This window comes from Podarcis muralis, chromosome 7 (assembly GCF_964188315.1).
Source record: "Podarcis muralis chromosome 7, rPodMur119.hap1.1, whole genome shotgun sequence".
NCBI classification, from domain to species: domain Eukaryota; kingdom Metazoa; phylum Chordata; class Lepidosauria; order Squamata; family Lacertidae; genus Podarcis; species Podarcis muralis.
In genome coordinates this window covers 64,659,813-64,678,683 of record NC_135661.1, presented here as the reverse complement: position 1 = coordinate 64,678,683, position 18,871 = coordinate 64,659,813, and the positions used below count along the sequence as shown (strand labels likewise).

The following is an 18,871-nucleotide window of genomic DNA, read 5'->3' as shown; positions in this document are numbered from 1 at the left end:
CTTTTTGAGTACATTAATTGGTATAGATCAGGCATAGGCAAACTCAGCCCTCCGGATGTTTTGGGACTACAACTCCCATCATCCCTAGCTAACAAGACCAGAGGTCAGGGATGATGGGAGTTGTAGTCTCAAAAAACATCTGGAGGGCTGAGTTTGCCTATGCCTGGTATAGATAATTTCCAAGTTAGTAAATACACATTGCCAGCAACTTACATTATCCACATGTTGAGCTTGCAATGCCCTAGGAAATCAGCTCTTTTATGAAATGTGTTAATAGTTGGTCTTAAAGTGTCACAGGCAGCTGGAGGAGGCCAGCTGTCCTAAACTCCCAGCAAAGATTCTACACACAAGGCATATTGGAATGTATTGCTTCTACTTCTATTAAAGTGATTGTGATGCTGTAATGATTACAGAACTGAATCCAGAACCTGCCGGACTTTCGAGGGCAGCTTTTGACAGGTGGGCAGAACTGCCTAACTGTCAATCACCTGAACTTAAAAATGAAATTAGGTAATTCAACTTCAAAGGAAGAATTGGAAGTGTTTTGAATTCAAGAGGGGGCTGGAAAGACCCATGCCAAAAGGGGGCTCAGGGATGATCTCTGTTTGGGAACTCCTCGGTGGGCATGATCCTAGAGGGACTTTCAGTCAGCACTGAATTTAAAAGTCACCCTTTTAGGCCCAAAGCAAGTCAAAATACACTCACTCTACCTACCTACCTAATCTCACAAAATCACACACACTTGGACCAAACTCTGCTGAAAGCTTCTGGCTATATACTGAATGCCTCCAAAGGCACACCTTTCCCGATGTAAAATTAAGAGTTAAAGTATGCTTAATGAATGCTACATCATCATTCTAATCTAAAGCATGAGCCAGCCAAAATAAATATTTTTTAAAGCCCCACTGAAACAGGTAAGCAGCTAATTTCTGCTCATAGCCACATTGTTCCTGGTGAATTACAAATAAAATACAATAAAAATATAACTTATTGAAATATTATATATATATATATATATATATGCAGGTTTTGGTGTCCTCGGGTATCTTCCCGTGTAAAAGTTGGGGTGTCTAGGCGACGTTTCGACGAGGTCTCACTCGTCATCTTCAGGCTGGTGCTTTCGGCTTCTTGTTACTGGAACAGAGCAGGATCTCAGTGTTTGAGTTCCTATAAATACTGTTGAGGAGGTGTGGCCTCCTATGTTCTGGGCAGAGAGGAAGTTCCCAGGCTAGTGTGCCTTTTCTTCTTTTGTTCCTTAATTGCTTGAGGGATATCTTGAGTGATTTCTTGAGTGATATCCTGAGTACCACTTAGGTGGGTCATTAGGTGTGGATTAGTTGCTAAAGCCTTTGTGTCTTGAACTCTTGAACTTTGTGAAGAGTTTTTCTGAGAAGATGGGTGTACTACATTTAGTTGTGCTCTGGCTTGGCTTCGTGTATAGGGGCGAGCTGTGGTTTTGTGGCCTGTGCCAGCCAGATCTGTGTAGGGATTGCAGGGGGGTGCAGCATCCGGAGGTGCCACCATGGTTTGGCTACTGGATGGTGTCTGTAATTTATCTGTGGAGAGGGTCTGGGTTTGGGTCTGGTGTGGTTGATTGGTGATGGCGTTCTGTGTGCCTCTGGATCTGGTGTCAGTTTTTGTGGGGAGGGCTAATTTCCAGATGTCTGGCAAGCGGGATGTGTCGTCACGCTTGTTCATGTTGTGAGGGTGTTTCTCTATCTCGATGGCTTCCATGATTATTCTCTTGTGGTGATGTTCCATGTTAGAGAGCAATTTGGAATCTGCAAAATTAATTTCGTGTCCTGTTTCTTTCATGTGTTGGAAGAGAGAGGAAGTTTTTTTCTTCTTTTTTGACGGCATTCTTGTGTTCTGCGATACGTGCATTTATTCGTCTGTTTGTTTGTCCAATGTACGTGGCTGGGCAGACTTTGCAGGGTATTTCATAGACCCCTACGAAATCTACGAAAGCATATATATATATATATATATATATATATATATATATATGCAACTGGGCCTTGTACAACTGTTCTTTTTTAATAACAGTTCTACAAGGCCCAGTTGCGTCCTGGTGCTTTACAACACACACTGTATCACAAATGACAAAAAATAATAATTTCTTTTTCAATAAGTTACTGCAAACTGACAAATAATAGACTCTTTTCACTGCTTCCCATATTCAGAAACATTGTTTTTACGGTGCCACAGGTGAATGAAAACAACTACAAATGCAGAAAAAGGAGGATGCTGCGATACATGCTCTCTGCACCAAAGCAACACAAACAGCAGTAATAATCAGAACAATGAAGGTACACTGAAGACTGGCTGATAATTGTTCTGCAAATGTTTTGCTTTTAGCTGCTAAATCTCAGTTACAGAGGCAAACTAATACTGTACAGTGTTTCACATTTCAGTGCTTTTCTTCCATGTTAATTGCCAAAGGATGCTAGGTCATTTAAGATCCTCAAAGCCTTCCTCTTGGTGCCCCAGTTTTAAAAGTTAGTATAGGGTGACTGGAAGGAGGGGCATTTCTGAGGCAGCATCCCAATGGTGCAGCACCCTCACCTGAAATGTTCACCTTGTGCTGGCTCTGTAGTTTTAGGCCACAGGTTAAAACTGTTTTGAATAATAATAATAATAATAATAATAATAATAATAATAATTGCATGCACTTTTAACAAACCACAAAGTGTGATGTCAGTACTGCTTTTCAGATTTTGTTATGCTACTTATCATTTAATGCTTTGCTCTTTTCTACTGGTTTTATTGAGTTTGTCTTTAGTAATTTTATGGTATTTTAAATTATGTTTTTGTTTTTTGGAAGCTGTTTTGAATTTTATTTTTTAATGTTATTTACTTAAGTACATTTCTATCCCACTTTTCTTCTATCATAGAAACCCCACGCTTGCTGCCCTGAGGTCCAAGCGGCCTCCCACCCAGTCACTGAACAGACCCAAACCTGCTTAAGTTCAGCATGGAGTCGTTTATCATATATACCACAGGTAAAATAATCTGGAAATGCCTATACTTCTGCTTTAATAATAAAGCAGAGTTGGGGACTGGTGTCTCTGAAAATATGTTGTGAACCTTTGTTCTACTTTTCAATTCACTTGTCTTTGTTCTTGCATGGCACCACTTTAAGCCCACTTTAAGCCTGGCTCCCTGCAAACCCATAACAGTATGCTCTTCGACGCTATTATTCTATATCCTTAGAAGCAAGTCCCACTGCTCAAGTCCCACTACCAAATATGTATGTACAAGGTGAGGGGAAAGCCCCTACCACCATCCCCAGCTCTGAGTTAGGAGCTAAAGATAGAAGAGTATTGCCCTCACAGTTGTGTCAGTCTACTCCTGCAACCACGGGGATGATCTTTGTCCGCCTCTTCAGTTCTAAACTTGGACTCAGGCAGGGGATTGTTTTTGTGCTGGGCTGCCAAGGCACTCCAAGCTCCTACGCAGCCCAGCACCCAAAACAACAAGCCTCAGCCTTTTATTCCAGTTTGAATCTGGAGAGTGTGAGAATCTATGTAGTTGCATGGTGCTTCTGAGAGCAGAGCAATGCAGTTACTGGAACAATCCCAGCTCAAAGCTGGAGAAAGGCTTAGACTCTGCTTGCCATACTCACCAGAAAGTGACAGAACTGTCAACATGGTGAGTGGTATAGTCAACTATGGTTTTGGGGTTCTAGCGTTTTTATTTTAGGTTTTGCATGAATGTTGTTTTAGCAACAGTCACAACTGCCCCCAGACCAAGCCTTTAATCTCAAATTAATCTTAGGAAACCAAGACGTAACTTCTGGTTTAAATATACTATATAAATTCCAGTACATATTTTATGGCTAATAAAGTTTACTCTCCATCACTCTTCCTACCCACGGGATGAATTTACTACCAAGCATTTCTATGAAGTGCACTGTATATGCATGACTTGCAATTCTACTCCAGGAAGAAACATTTACACACACAAAACCAATAAATTCTTTCATCTTGAAGACTATAGCATGTCAAAATCCTGTTGTATTAGGAAGCAGGGTCTTTAATCCGGTTTTGAAAATGTGATGGTATCATTTAATCCAGAATTATTCAGTTCTCGCATGTGAGGAATATTCAAGAAATAACATTAATTTTTGTATACCTCAAGAAAGACACTACTAGAAAAAGTAAGAAGTATTTCCAGATGCAAAGCACAGGCAAATATAAGAAACTGTGCTCATTAGCCCGATCCCCAAAATTAATTATTCCTTCCTATGCAGACCACAGGAAAAAAATAGTTGTGTAATTCTGCACCAAGTAAGCTTACTGTAGTTAACGCCATAACTAGGAACAGAACTCAGAGATTCCTAGTTCATTTCTTTAGATGTTGATCGCACAACAATACTGCAGGAATAGATTGAACCCAATCCGAACCATGCACAAGCCCAAATCCTTTAAAGACATTTTAACTTACTGGGAAAAGAAACAGCGAGAAAGTAAGAGTCGAGAGGAAACTAGGTCACTAACATATCAACCTTACCTTACCAGTGCATCTGGTTTGCTTAGCTGGTTATTGGGAATACAATTTTCCATTAAGTCTTTATGCGCACTGGGGCTTTTGCTAGTGCATTTCTGTTTTTTATCATTCTTAGCTGATGCAGAAGGGATGCTCCCGTTAGTTGCACTGTGGCTGCGAGGTGAGGAGTTCACAACTCCACTAGCATTTTTGTAATTTTTGGATGATGCAGTGCATGAGTCCTCTTTTAAGAGGTTTTCTGTACTTCCCACAAGATCATTATTCAATCTTTTACTGTTGATATGGTTCTCCATGTATTCAATTTCTTGTATTTTAGAGTCTACAGGTTGCAAAATATTGTTATTTATTCCAAGGTTATGTTTTTTGGCATCCTTATCTTTTTCTTTTCCTTTTTCTCTATATTCAAGTTCCGGTAATGTTGAAGATAACTTTTTATTGGCTGGAATGCCTCCATTGTGTTGCAAAAGTATAGAGGAATCCATATCAGACAATCCTTTGGCTGCTGCAGTGCCAAAAAAGAAGAAAGAAAAGAGGCAATATTTAAAACTTAAATAAGAAGTATCACATATTCTCAACCTCATGTCCTCCTCACCATTTATTTTAAGGATATGAAAACAAATAAACAAGCAGTTTCTTTCAACACAGAGAAAACTCATACAGGACATATAGGAAATATTGTATCACCAGTCTCACTATTTCCTATGTTTAGACTGTGAGTGCTGCTTATCTAGTAAAAACAACACTTTCTTCACACAAGGGTGGTGGGGTTCTGCCAAGCTTGCAGAAGTACAAAATTATTTGGGGAAAACATATAATTGTTTTTTTGGGGTGTGGTGTGGTTGAGAGAACCTAGACACAGCCCAGTGAAGTCTGAGTGTGTAGAATGCTAACAACTATTAAGAGGAAACACAGAAAACTGAGTTGGGGGAGGGAATGAAATGGATTGGCTGTAATCCTAAACAACAGCACTCCAAACTACAACATTTTGTTGCATATCCTTAGTCTAGTACATTTCTCCATTAAAGCACCCTGAAGAGTTGTCTGCAATATGACTGTTCTCATGATGCATAAACCCAGGAATCAATACAGCAACTACTTTCATAAACTTTAAATATTCAGCAAGATTTAAAATACTAAGGAAAGCTCATTTAACCTGCTTCCCCAAAGGGAAAAAGTAGGGTGCCTAGCTAAATAAATCTTATTCATTGCATGTTTTATGGTTAATTAATTTTTCATATGTTAAAAATGATTGTTTGGAATCAAAAGGCACTTTTCCATTATTTAATGTCCAATCTGTGTGTCATAGCAGAGGAGTCCCTCCTGCCCGATGGAGGAGAGTTAAGGAGGTTAAGATCGTGCTTTTCACATGCAGTTTTTATAAATACTTGTATTTTTTAAATACTTTATAAATTCCACTGCCTGATTAATTAGGTAATCCTTTTAAAAAATCAAAAAAGTTTTTTAAGTTGCTTAATTAAATTGACTGAGAAAATTCTAGAGTCCTAAACACACACACACACAAATATTCACCCTGCCCCAGGAAAAGTAATTCACTGATCTTATTGAAATCAAGAATATAAAACAGCTAACAGCTTCAGAAGCTCTTCTTAACATACAGAAGGTGGAGTATTAATAAGCCAAATGAATAAGTAAGAAAAGAGTTCCAAGGAAAGTCTCCAGCAATGCTGCTATTGTGGTGTTCAGATGAGAACTGAATGGGAAAGCCCTCATCTCTCTTGGGGATGCTTAAAGTGGCCAATGGTTGCCTCCAAAGGAGAGGAGACGAGCAGGGAGGTTTCCAAAGACATCCTGCATAGGTGCAGAACCCAATAACATGATTGCACAGAGACAAGACCAATTGCTTATGTTAAGAGTGGATTGTGTTGGTGCTTCTGGATTGAGAACCCGTGGTTAAGAGCAGGAAGAGTGGGAAAAAGGCAGAGTAACAAGGCTGGTTCTAAATTTGCAAACCATTATGCCTGCCCCAGGCCTGTGCTAAGCAAAAACTTACCTTCCTCTGCTTCTCTCTCTTGCCTTTGTAGCATCTGTTGTTCCGGGGGCAAAGCTTGCTGAAGAAGCTGCATGTAAAATTCGTTCTCTTTCTGCACTTCCTTTTGTTTTCTTAATCGCATTTTATAGCTGACATAACTTTTGAAGCCGAAGCCCAAAGTCACAACAGGATAGCCAATACTAGAGAGAGAAAGAGAAGAGGGCACTTTGTTAACATAGACAATATAAGCAAACTAATAAAATGCCCAGCATGCCACAAAACATAGTATAATCAGGATTACATTCTTTATCAGAAACAGTTGTCTACAGATAACAGCATGGCCCTGCTATTCACTTATAAATAATCACACTTCAAATTGTATGAAGAGAAATGTACTTCTGGATTAGGACCATGAATAACTCCACTGCAGGCTATCAAGAGAAATGACAGAGCAAAATCTTACATGTATCATTTATAACCCGAGGTACTATTTCTGGGTTAGCGAAGTCTGTAACCTGAAGCGTCTGTAACCTGAAGTGTATGTAACCCGAGGTACCACTGTACATTAACTCTCTACATTTAATTACATTAATTACCCAAATTAATTATAGTTTTACAACCCACTAATTTAAATAAAAGGTGTGGTCCATGGCTTCATTCCACCAACTGAACCATGTTGACTTCAGAAGAACTTCACTAACAATTAATGCAATTGTAACCTCTATGGCAGATTCTAGGGACGTGGGTGGCACTGTGGGTTAAACCACAGACCCTAGGACTTGCCGATCAGAAGGTCGGCGGTTTGAATCCCCACGACGGGGTGAGCTCCCGTTGCTCGGTCCCTGCTCCTGCCAACCTGGCTGTTCGAAAGCCACATGACCCAGAAGCTGTACGTCGGCTCCCTCGGCCAATAAAGCGAGATGAGCGCTGCAACCCCAGAGTTGGTCACGACTGGACCTAATGGTCAGGGGTCCCTTTACCTTTTTAACCTCTATGAAAGTGACAAATAAATTCAGTAACCAAGTTTTTAAAATTGTAAATGTAAAGAAGGTAAGCTGTTGGGTAATGGGCAGCAATTTTAAAAGGAAATTATATATTGGGTAAAAAAGCCAAATTAAATATGTAAAAGTCCCCCAATACACAGCACACACTGGCCATGTAAAATTGCAAGGAGAAATCACAAGCAGATCTAGTACAGTGGCCTGGTTATCATGCTAAGAATTGGTGTTTTTTAAACTAATTATCTTATTCCCAATTTATTAAAGAAAGAACAAACAAAAAAGGGGGAGAAAAAACAAAGAAACACAACAAAAACATCAAACTTAATTTGCACACAGAGATCAATATATGTCATCCAAATATCTGAACAGGTATCCAAACAAAGTTGATAGCATAATTATAGAAAGTACATTCAACTGTAGTAAAGGCATTAAGGTCTTCAGACCATTATATAATAGATGGTGATTATTTATCCTTCCACACTAAGTCAGGGTTAAAGTTAACCATAATTAATAGGTGTCTAGAGGATGGATCACTTCATAGAAGGGATCCCGAGGATCATCTAGTCTAACCTCCTGCAATGCAGGGGGATCAAACCTGCAACCTTGCCATTACCACACTCTAACCAACTGAGCTATCCAGGGGATAGGGTTAGGGCTTAAACCAAGGGTAGGGAACCTCCAGCCTATGTGTCAATCTTGGCCTGCAAGGGGACAAATTTGGCTCATGAGGCCTACTCACTAATCAGCTAATGTCATTCTGATGAGAAGATTGTACCAGCTGTTGCATAGGGCTTGATTCTACATTGGCTGTGTGCCCCAAGCTGCCCTGCTGGTGCAGGCAACCAAAGCAGCAGGATTTAACCTCCACTTAGCAGGATTTTACCCCTGATCATCAACTGGTAAGTTTTACTCTGTGTGTCTGCTCTGTTATTGGGAACAGGCATTGCTGTTTAAAAGTCCTTTTGCAAATAGCCCATGAATAAACCACAAGTTTAAAAAGCAGCACATTGCTATATCTATAGAAAGTGCTTATGAGGGTTCAGCGTGAATGTCTGGGAAGCTCCCCCACCTGGCCACGCTGACAGAGAAATCTACCTCTGTTATGACATACCATTCAGTTCAAAGAACTCTGAAGAATTAAGTTTTCACAAATGCAGCTGTAACATGCTTGACACCTTTGATGGTTAAAGTACAGTCTGCTTAGGAATAACAGATGAGATCATAAATCTGAGAGAATACTACAAAGAAAAAGAAAAACTGTGACAGCGAAGGAACACTTACCAGTGTGCAGCGAAAGGTCGACAAAGGTCTACATGAAAGTTTTTGAGATCCTTAAATCTAATTGCTGCTTCAATATAAACAAATAGTATCCACAGCGATACTGTTGGTAAGCACACGCCCCTCTCTGTTGGAGACAGACAGGCAGAAATCAAGCATCATAAACATCCAAAAGGAAGTCAGAAGTCTTAAGACATGGTTTTTATAAACTAAGAAAAATAAAATAAAAAGGTTTGTTATGATAGAGCTAGAACTAAAATGCATTTCCCTTTTGAAACCAGCTGGCTATGGAGATGGTAAATGAAGACAATAGACTGGAGCCTGATTGGAGCCTGACCAAACTGCGGGAGGCAGTGGAAGACAGGAGTGCCTGGCGTGCTCTGGTCCATGGGGTCACTAGGAGTCGGACACGACTAAACGACTAAACAACATAAATAGATTGGAAGAAAAGGTGAAGTCCTAGGAAAATAAGGAAATTAGTACTCCCTTAACAAATATATATATATGACTTTAGGGTCTGAATCTTTCATTTAGTGGTTGGGGGAAGTTAGCTTCCATAAATTAGAGAACAGCACTTTGTCTATTTTATTCTGATTATCTAATAGACTGAGTCCATTGTAGTTGGACAAAGTCAATTCCCACCTTGTTTATCTCAAGTTTTTCATAGCAAGAACTAGATTACATTTGTGAATGTGAGAATACAGAGTAGCAGAATGAAATTCCTCAGGTGATGGTTGCAGACTGGTAATACCTGCAGTAGACCTCTCACAGGTTGAGGTGTCATAGTATGTATGTATGTATGTATTTATTTATTTAAATCTATACTTTGCTTAATTGTAAAAATATTCGAAGTAGTTTATATAAAGAAAAAAGCAATAATATTATTAGTAAAAAAAATTAAAACAACTACTTAAAACATTCAAAAATTATAAACCATCAATCAACTAAAAACACATCAGCATTCTGGACATCTGGGTAGCCTTGTCTAAGCAAAAATGTTTTCAGCAGTCACTGAAGAGAGTTCACTGAAGGTTCTGTCTGATACAAATAGTATGTTTAAGAGAAAGGACATTCTCTCTCTCTCCATCTTTCACACCCGCAAGAAGGAGACTGAAAGCTGTTGCTCCTGTGACATCAGGGAACTGTGGTTTGCTGAAACTAGGGCTGGTGAGAACAAACCAAACCATGGTTCTGTTCTGGCACACCATGGTTTAAAGAAATGAGAGTTCCATAACAAATGTGACAGGGAATGATGGTTCATTTAAAATTGAAAGTGTCTCCTCCTTGCAGATATGAAAGAAGAGACAGCATCACTATTCATTCTTGTAGTGGGAAACAATGGTTTCTCACAGCATATAAGACAAGCCTGAAAGTCTTTTCCAGACCATATTAAATAAAAATATGTGTAGTTATTTGTGGCACATCAACAGCTTTAAAGAACCAACACACTTCCAGTTGTCCAAAGCTGCTCACTATGGTTGCCTGGAGACAATTCTCACTGACCACAGGCAGCCAAACAAGTGGCTATTTAAAAAGCCACCTACATGGTTTCTGCACCCAATTGTTATCAACACGGTGCTGGAAGAAGTTATGGGGAAAGGGTACCTGTGCTGCTAGTAGCATATGAATCATCACCATAAATATGTGTATGAAACAATTTTGTATCTTCCTTCAGGAGATCTCTTTATGTTTGCAAACTATCTATCAGAAATCTAAGATTCTTAAGTAAGAAAAAAAGCAGTCATAGTAGGCAAACGTCCCTGAAAGACAACTTGCCAATTAGTAGAGGTTTCCCCTGGAATGTGTTCTAAGACACAGTTCAGTTTTTTTGCAGATTGCCAGGAGATTCAACAGGCAGAGCAGTGTCCTGCATGATCTGAGCATGTAACTTAGAATATGCACTAGAATCCTATGCAATGCGTAAGTTCTACAGCATGCAAGTAAATGTGGAAAGTATGCCCTGAAAGAAAGAAGAAAATGCACACCCTGAAAGACCAAGATCCCTAATGCTAAAAATGCTCTAGTGCAGTTCACAATACACTGAGTGCCAGGTCACATACTCCTGAGTTCATTCTCATATAAGCAAGCTTGTTTATTTTACTATATTATTATATCTATATCCCATCCTACCTCTCAAAAGAGCCCATGGCAGCAAACACATAAAACATATCCAATATTGATGAGGACTGGGAAATGTTAAACCTGAAGGCTACCTTCGGTACTACCAAATTAAGCAAAGGCTGATCTAACTGTGACTACATGTGGCTTTTGAAAAAATAACCAGTAACCATTATTTTGCATCATGCTCTAAGATTTACATTTACCGTTAAGTGTAATGAATGTGACCTACCTGTGTGCCAGACATACTGTACCCAAACATACGTGCTGGCAGCAAAAAACAACCACTGTATTGGTATGAAGAGCAGACATATGATATTTGATGTAAATGCTACACAGACGAAAAATACTGAAAAGGCCTACAGAAAAGGGAGAAGGGCAGAAGAATTAGTATGTTAAAATTTAAAAATAATTGCACTGAACAGTCTTCAAACAATGCATTACAATGGTTTCTTGTTTAAGCTTTTAATTTTTTATGAATCTTTTATATGAATGGCAAGTCTTTTATTATCAATATTTTCCTGTTACCATTGTTTCTGATTACAACTGCATTGTAAATGGGCATTTCTTTTACCATAGATTCATATCAGTCACTCCTCAATTTATCACACAAACCAGATACACACAATTTTTTAAAAAAACATGCTTTTTGTCATGTGTTGTTTGGCCCTATGTCACCACAGTGGTCTTTCTGACACCATATCCAGAGGACTAACTGTAACACCAAAGATGGCAAAAGTGTGTCTGAAGACTAAGCTATTGCAGTTTGAGCAAAAACATACTTATCAGAAGTCGTTGTCTCCTTGCAGTGTGCAAGCCTGCTGCTCCATCAACAGCATTAGTGAAGAAAAATCATGCCAACCATTGTGAAATTGATTGACTGATGGATTGCACTTTTGTCCCAGGAGCTCATGGTCCCCTGCTCCATTTTAGCCTCTCAGCCAACCCTGTGGTTAGGCTTAGAGAGAACGACCACATTCACATATTATGACAAACTACAGTTTTTTAGGAACGAGCTGCAGCAAGACTTGGTCTCAGACCAGCTGGGAGGGAATGTTAAGAAGCTTTCGTTTATGCTTTTGCTTAACCACAGCTTGCCATGTCATCCAGATTCGGAACTGTGGTTAATAACTACAGTTAGTTTTTAAAAGCCAGCTTTATTTATTATTTTTATTTATTTATAAAAGTATTTATATACCACTCTCTCGCAAAACATCAGGGCAATGGACAGCAGTGTTAAAAAACCTTTAAAAGGAGTACAGTACAATAATTAAAATGACTGGCTTCATAGTTAATAACTATTGTTTGACCCTGATGACACAAACCAACCATACTTAAGGAAAAGCTTCTGAACTACTCATATTAGCAGTTCAGGAGGAAGAAAAGTAAACTACGCAATCCTGAGGTTTACTGAAGCTCATTCACATCTCACTAAGCTAGGGTTTAATGTGAAAGTGACCAAAACTGGTACACACACACACACCAGCACTTTTATGTTATACATACCAATCCCTGGTATCTGAAGGAATCATAAACACTCCTGATGAAAAGCCAGAATGGCCACAGATATTCAAATCTGAATTCCAAAACAAAATCAGCCAGCAGCACAAGGGCCCAAACTACCAGGAATTTCAGGTACAGAAACGTACTGAGAAAGAGAAAAAAGAAAGCAAAGCATTAATTTAGCATACATAAGCAGTACCAAAGCAGTCAAAGGAACATGTTTTTCTTGTTGAAAATAAATACATTTGAGGTAGCACTATTATTACATGAAGATGTAATGCTCAGGGAAAGAGGCAGTGTGTTGAAAATGGCATTACTTAATTGAAAACATTTTTAAAAACTTGTTTACTTAAGTTTTAGAGCTTTATAGATCTTTGGCACTATTGTTTTCTGTTGCCAGTTTCATGCTGATGCTGGTTTAAATTTGGTAGTGATATGTCCATGCTGCATTTTATGTTTTAAGGTTGTTGTTTTGTTTTGTTTTGTTTTTTAAAACACAACTGTACACCACCTAGATTTTTTTTGTTAATGGACAGACAAAAATGTTGTAAATAAATAAAAGTTACAAACATGTTGATTGCTTTCACACAACATGATACTGGTAAGCCATGGCTTGTTTGGAGCAAAACAAACTACAATTGCTAGTTTGGATGCTACACCAGGAATATATTTCATTGCTTTCACTCAGAGGGAAGTGAAGCAGGACCTATCTTCACAATTAAAGTACTGTAAACCATTAACTATGCCATATGAAAGCAGTCAGTGTATGTAACTATGGCTTACTGTGACATGTGAAAAGGGCCACTCCCCTCTCCCGCCTTCTCGCTCGCTCGCTTCCTCCCTCCCCCTGAGGTGGAATTCAAGGGGTGCCTCTGCAGGCATGCCGCCACCACTGGAGGAGCAAAGAGAAGCAGCTGTGGCAGCTTTCAGATTCTCATGAGAGCCCCATGAAATCACATGGAGGCCTCCAGAGGCTTCATGCAACCTTCCTGAGACCCTGTTAAGTAAGGCAGATCTCAATGGAAGATGCAAAACCCCTGGTAAGCGAGGCTTCAATGGGGACCGCAAGTTGGGGTCCAGACGGTGTGCCCCTAGGTATAGATGTATATTTATGCTGCGGCCAAAACAAAATTTCTACTCCTTTTTAAAGAGGCATATTGCACTGCTCTTGAGAACAGCTTCAGCTAGCAGCTCTTTTCATAATTAGAAAGAAAATATATTTGTCACTGTTGTTCATTTTGGTTTACAGTTTGGGGATGTAAGTTTGCAGTGCTCACATAATTTGTATTTTGCACAAGTAAAGGATGCAGAAGTCTTGTATTTTTGCCCCAAATTGAATTCCACATAAAAATCAGAGGATGACAATGTCAAAGTCACTTTGCAGCAATTTGGAGTCCATAACTGTTACATGCTTATAAGAGTAGTACAAAAACTTCAGTTCTCATAAAAGTTCAGAGAATTAAGTTGGTGTGAAGGATAAAACTGTTTGCAGCTACACTGCATACCAGCACTACAGAAAGTGTGAAAAATGATGAAGCGAAGTACTAACAATAGCCTTATTTCATTAAAACACAGCAAGATGCCCCACCTCAGAGTAAAGGAAAGTACCTCAGAAAACAGTCACTGTTTACCAATTAATGACAATGATTATTTCCTAATGCAAGGTGCCATGTAGTATCTTTGCTGGATTAACTTTCAAACAGCATAAGATTGCAATTGTTCAGAGAACCACAAGTTGTCCCACATACAAAGCAAGCAGGCATGGGTTATTTATCCAAAGCTTGGTTTGTTTTCCAGATGCTGTTGCCTCATGCCTCTGTAGCTTGGCAAGCATCAGGGATGGTGGGGGTCAAACAAATGATAGTTAAGTAAGGCTGTTAGGTTCAGGCATGATGCCAAGCCATAGTTAAAACAGGCCATGGTTAATAAACCAAAAAATGTGGTTTCACATTGCGGGCTGTTGCCAGAAAACAAACTATGGTTACTCCCCTGGGCTTCAATGTTCAAACAAACCACACTTTGGCTAAACTGTAACTTGGTGTTATGTGCAAACCACATCACTGATAAAGGCTCACCTCAGCCTTCTAGATTCATTTACACTGCAATTACCTGCATTTCACAGATTTTAAAAGGTAGGGCTCTGCTTTTTAGTTAATATTTTGATATTCCAAAATAAATGGCCTAAAACAGGCTAGCAATAGTTGAAACTAAACTTTGTGGCTGCTCCCATGCCCCTTATCTCTCCTTCTGCATCCAGGATGAGGGAGGTCTGTTTTTATTGCAAGTCCTTTAAAGGACATGGATCCATAGGAACAATTAAACTGTTATTGTCATATGAGAAAGTGCAAAATAGGAACAATTTTTAAAAATCCAATAAAAACTTACAGCAGCTAATCACAGCATCAATAGCAGTCATGATTTACCCTTGGTGAACAACAGGTTTATTTCTGTACAGAAATAAGTACTACAATGTTGCCTGTGAAAGGCTTGCTGACAACAGGCACTCTATCCAAACTGAGAATAACAGATGGATTTACATGAGGACTGGGCCACTATGGCTTGGCATTACATGAGTGAACTTCAGGCTCACTTGCTTCCTTCTCTGCCTCTTCCCCCACAATCATATTGTAGTTTCCAATTCTGGTTTGGAGGGCAAGCACAAATTATTGTTTACTAGTCTGGATGCAATGGCAAGCTGCAGTTTGCCACAAAAATAAAACATGGGGCAATGAGAGGGAAGGAGAGAGGACACAAGCCTAAGGCTCACTCAGGCAGTGTGAAATAATTGTTTGGCATTATGTCTGACTTTGGCAAGTAAGCCAAGTATTACTCTTCTATGCTTTTCCAGTGGGCCTACTAGAAGTAAACAGAGAGACCTTCAGTGCATGGATCTCAGGAAGAACTCTGCATAACAAACTTAACAGTCAACTAAAAACAAATAAAAACTCATATTAACTTAATTTATTTGTATAACCCCTGCCCACTCCAAGTAATCAGGTCAGGCTGCATGGGATACAGAAAGTTAATTCATAAACTTGAACAACCCTTTAGGATCGTTTTACTGCCTGAGCACAACAGAAAGTACCCTTCCCATCTGATGACATCTCACATTCTTTCACCAGAATAATTACTCCATCCAGTTCCTGCGAATAGTTTGAAGAAATTATTTCGAGGGAATGAAATACACATTACACAATAAAGGAAGAGCCAGTTTGGTCATTACAACAGCAATTAAAACTGAGATATTTTCAAGCAGTTAGCAAACATCCACCTATTACTGAGAGCCTTCCCTATCTTTCAAGCACTGGCAATCCCTGAACAATATGCACAATGCTATTTTGCTTTTCAAGAGTTTGCTCTCTTATTTCCAAGATAATGTCTAAAAGCCACCATACGTGCTGGAAGCCTGTACAACAGAATGGAAACAACTTTATCTGCATAGTTTATAACACCTTATACAATTGCCGGAGAATGATCTTGTAATAAGATATTGTTGGACAAATGTAACCCACCTCCTGGGCTCCGGTTTCATGTGCATACTTCAATGATTTGCCCTGCTCCACCAAAATAACTGTAGCCATAATAAGAGTTCTTAGCTGCTTATATGAAGTCTAGTGCAGACCTGGCATTCCCAATCTCTTAAATGCTATAAAGAGATTGGGAATGTGTCATAGGACTCATGAACTCCCTTGCCCTCTCCTTCCATGGTAGGTTTTATATATGGCATAGTGCTACATCTTTAATAATGGCTATGGCATTTATTTAAAGTACCTGCATTGCTGTTCAGCAGGACAAGACGAAGTGTGGATAAGCGAGCGGACACTAGTTCTTGTTACAAAGTGCTCTTTGGGGCAAGGTGAGCTGTCCTTTCTCTGGCTGAAGGATGGGGCCAGACTAATCTCCCTCTTTCCATGATGTTCTTCCTTGGAGAAGGGAGAAGCAGCTTTCCAATGGCTCTAGGTCATCTGGCCCATTGTTTTTAATACAGTATTGGTAATGCTAAGCAGTTTATAACTCTGCGCTGACACAAACACAACACTATACAAGCGCTAATTAATGCAAAAAGAGAGGGCATTTGCACAAGAGACAGGGGGAGGAAGGACCAATATGCTGCAACATGCTCCCTGATGTTCTTAGGTCAGTAGATCAGGAATATTATATTTGCCTATGGGCTCTAGGCATAATCTCGAGTCAACAGCAGCAACAACATGTCTAGCAGTATAAAGAAACTGTAGTACCTCAAAGACCTCAAAATATATGGAGGTCCCTCAAAGTACCTCCATATATGAAACAGACCAGAACCTGCAGTCACATCTGAGGACCTTCATCATGTGCCCCCTTCACAAAAGGTCCAGAGGGTGGCAACAAGAGAATGGGCCTTTTCTGCAGTGACTTCCCTTGTGGAATACTCTTTCTAGGAAGACTCGCCTGGCGACATCCTTATATATCTTTAGGTGCCAGGCAAAAACTTTCTATAACCAGACCTTGGGCCTTTAACTACCTATGACCTTTTTGAAGTGGGCAGGATGTTTCTAATGTATTTATTTTTCCTCTTGGTCTTAATGTATCTATGTTGGGTGGAAGTTTGCCTGTTGGTTTGGTCTTTAGTAGCTTTGTGTTCCCTGGGCATGACTAACAAAGTCAATGAAGAAGAAGAAGAAGAAGAAGAAGAAGAAGAAGAAGAAGAAGAAGAAATTTTATATAGTATGAGCAAGCTTGCCAGAGGAAGTAAAAAAAGGAAGCCCTGCAAGTAAACCTGAACAGCAACGCAGAACAATGTTTTCTGAATATTACTTCAAGCAAACAAGCAATTATAGAATCATAGAGTTGGAAGAGACCCTGAAGGTCATCAAGTCCAAGTCCCTGCAATGCAGGAATCTCAACTAAAGCATCCATGGCAGGTGGTCATCCACCCTCTGCTTAAAAACCTCCAAGGAAGGGGAGTCCACCACCTCCTGAGGGAGACTGTTCCACTGTCAAACAACTCTTTCTGCCAGAAAGTTCTTCCTGATGTTTAGTCAGAATCTCCTTTCTTGTCACTTGTATCCGTTGGTTCAGGTCCTACCCTCCAGGGGGAAAAAACAATAAGCTTGCTCCACCCTCCATGCGACAGCCCTTTAGATATCTGAAGATGACTATCATATCTCCTCATAGTCTCCTCTTTACCAGGATAAACTTATCCTATTCCCTCAAGTTAGAAGAAAAAGCCACTAAATTAGGAACTACCTCCTCTGGGCACAAATAGAGGCCTGAGAAAAGAAGACTGAATTGCTTGGTTTCTAGATTTGCTTAATTTGCAGATTCTGCACAATGTTATTACACATTTTGATCACAAACTTTGCTGAATAAATGAGCAGAATCTTCCCCTTTTGAGCAGGTAGCATTTTCTCTCACCTAAATCATCCACACGCCTCTGAAAACCATCCCTGTAGGCTCTGTGCAGGCACCCTGAACAGCAGCACTTACAGCGATTCTCTGGAGCTCAGATTCCTCCTCCATTCTCTTTTCTACGCTCATCTCATTTCTACCTTCTTTTGTTGCACTCCCCACCTCCTCTGCCTTTATGTGCCATTTTATTCCATTGCAATAATAATAATAATAATAATTTTTTATACCCCGCCCATCTGGCTGGGTTTCCCCAGCCACTCTGGGCGGCTTCCAACGAAACACTAAAATAAAATAACCTATTAAACATTAAAAGCTTCCCTAAACAGGGCTGCCTTCAGATGTCTTCTAAAAGTTTGGTAGTTATTTTTCTCTTTGACATCTGGTAGGAGGGCGTTCCACAGGGCAGGTGCCACTACCGAGAAGGCCCTCTGCCTGGTTCCCTGTAACTTGGCTTCTCGCAGCGAGGGAACTGCCAGAAGGCCCTCGGCGCTGGACCTCAGTGTCCAGGCAGAACGATGGAGGTGGAGACGCTCCTTCAGGTATACTGGACCGAGGCCATCTATGTAAGATGCTGCTGTGTGCAAGAGCTGAATGAAGTATATCCTTAATACAAGCATCAAAAATCAGAAAGTGATTTTCCCCAGTCCTGTTGTGTACCACAGAGCTATTCCCATGAAGTCAGTGTGCTAGGAACCTGTTGCCTACATCACAGAAGTCACAAACATGTAATAGGAAGGGGCAATGTTCATGCAGTTACTTCTAATTCCTTAATGCTTTGTAACCTTCTGTCATATGCCAAGAGTGAAAGAATGAGTAGGTAGAAGGGCAATGTCTTCAATTCTGGCACTGTTTGCCCACATCAACCATTGCCCTAACCAAGGGCCCACTGTTCACAACAGAGAGTAGCCTGTAGTTCTCCATGGCCCACTTGATAGGCAAACAGTGCCAGAAGAAGGGCATTCGTCACTCCACAGGCATAACTATTCGTATATGTTCATTCACTGCTGCCCAGTAAAGGCAGGATAATTTCACACTGACATCTGTGGATATGCCTGCTTTAAGCCCACAGCAAAACATCTTGCTT

At 40.0% G+C, this 18,871-nt stretch overlaps 1 protein-coding gene across 1 annotated transcript in view; it reads right to left on the bottom strand.

Moving 5' to 3' along the window:
* MACO1 (macoilin 1) overlaps positions 1-18,871 on the bottom strand; it is a 62,660-nt gene that overhangs the window by 25,125 nt on the left and 18,664 nt on the right. Inside the window, exons 2-6 of the mRNA XM_028738808.2 lie at positions 12,403-12,544; positions 11,129-11,255; positions 8,782-8,905; positions 6,521-6,699; positions 4,513-5,011 (exon numbers count right to left, since the gene is read on the bottom strand). Coding sequence (XP_028594641.2) covers positions 4,513-5,011; positions 6,521-6,699; positions 8,782-8,905; positions 11,129-11,255; positions 12,403-12,544 — 1,071 coding nt within the window. The remainder of the gene's footprint in view (positions 1-4,512; positions 5,012-6,520; positions 6,700-8,781; positions 8,906-11,128; positions 11,256-12,402; positions 12,545-18,871) is intronic.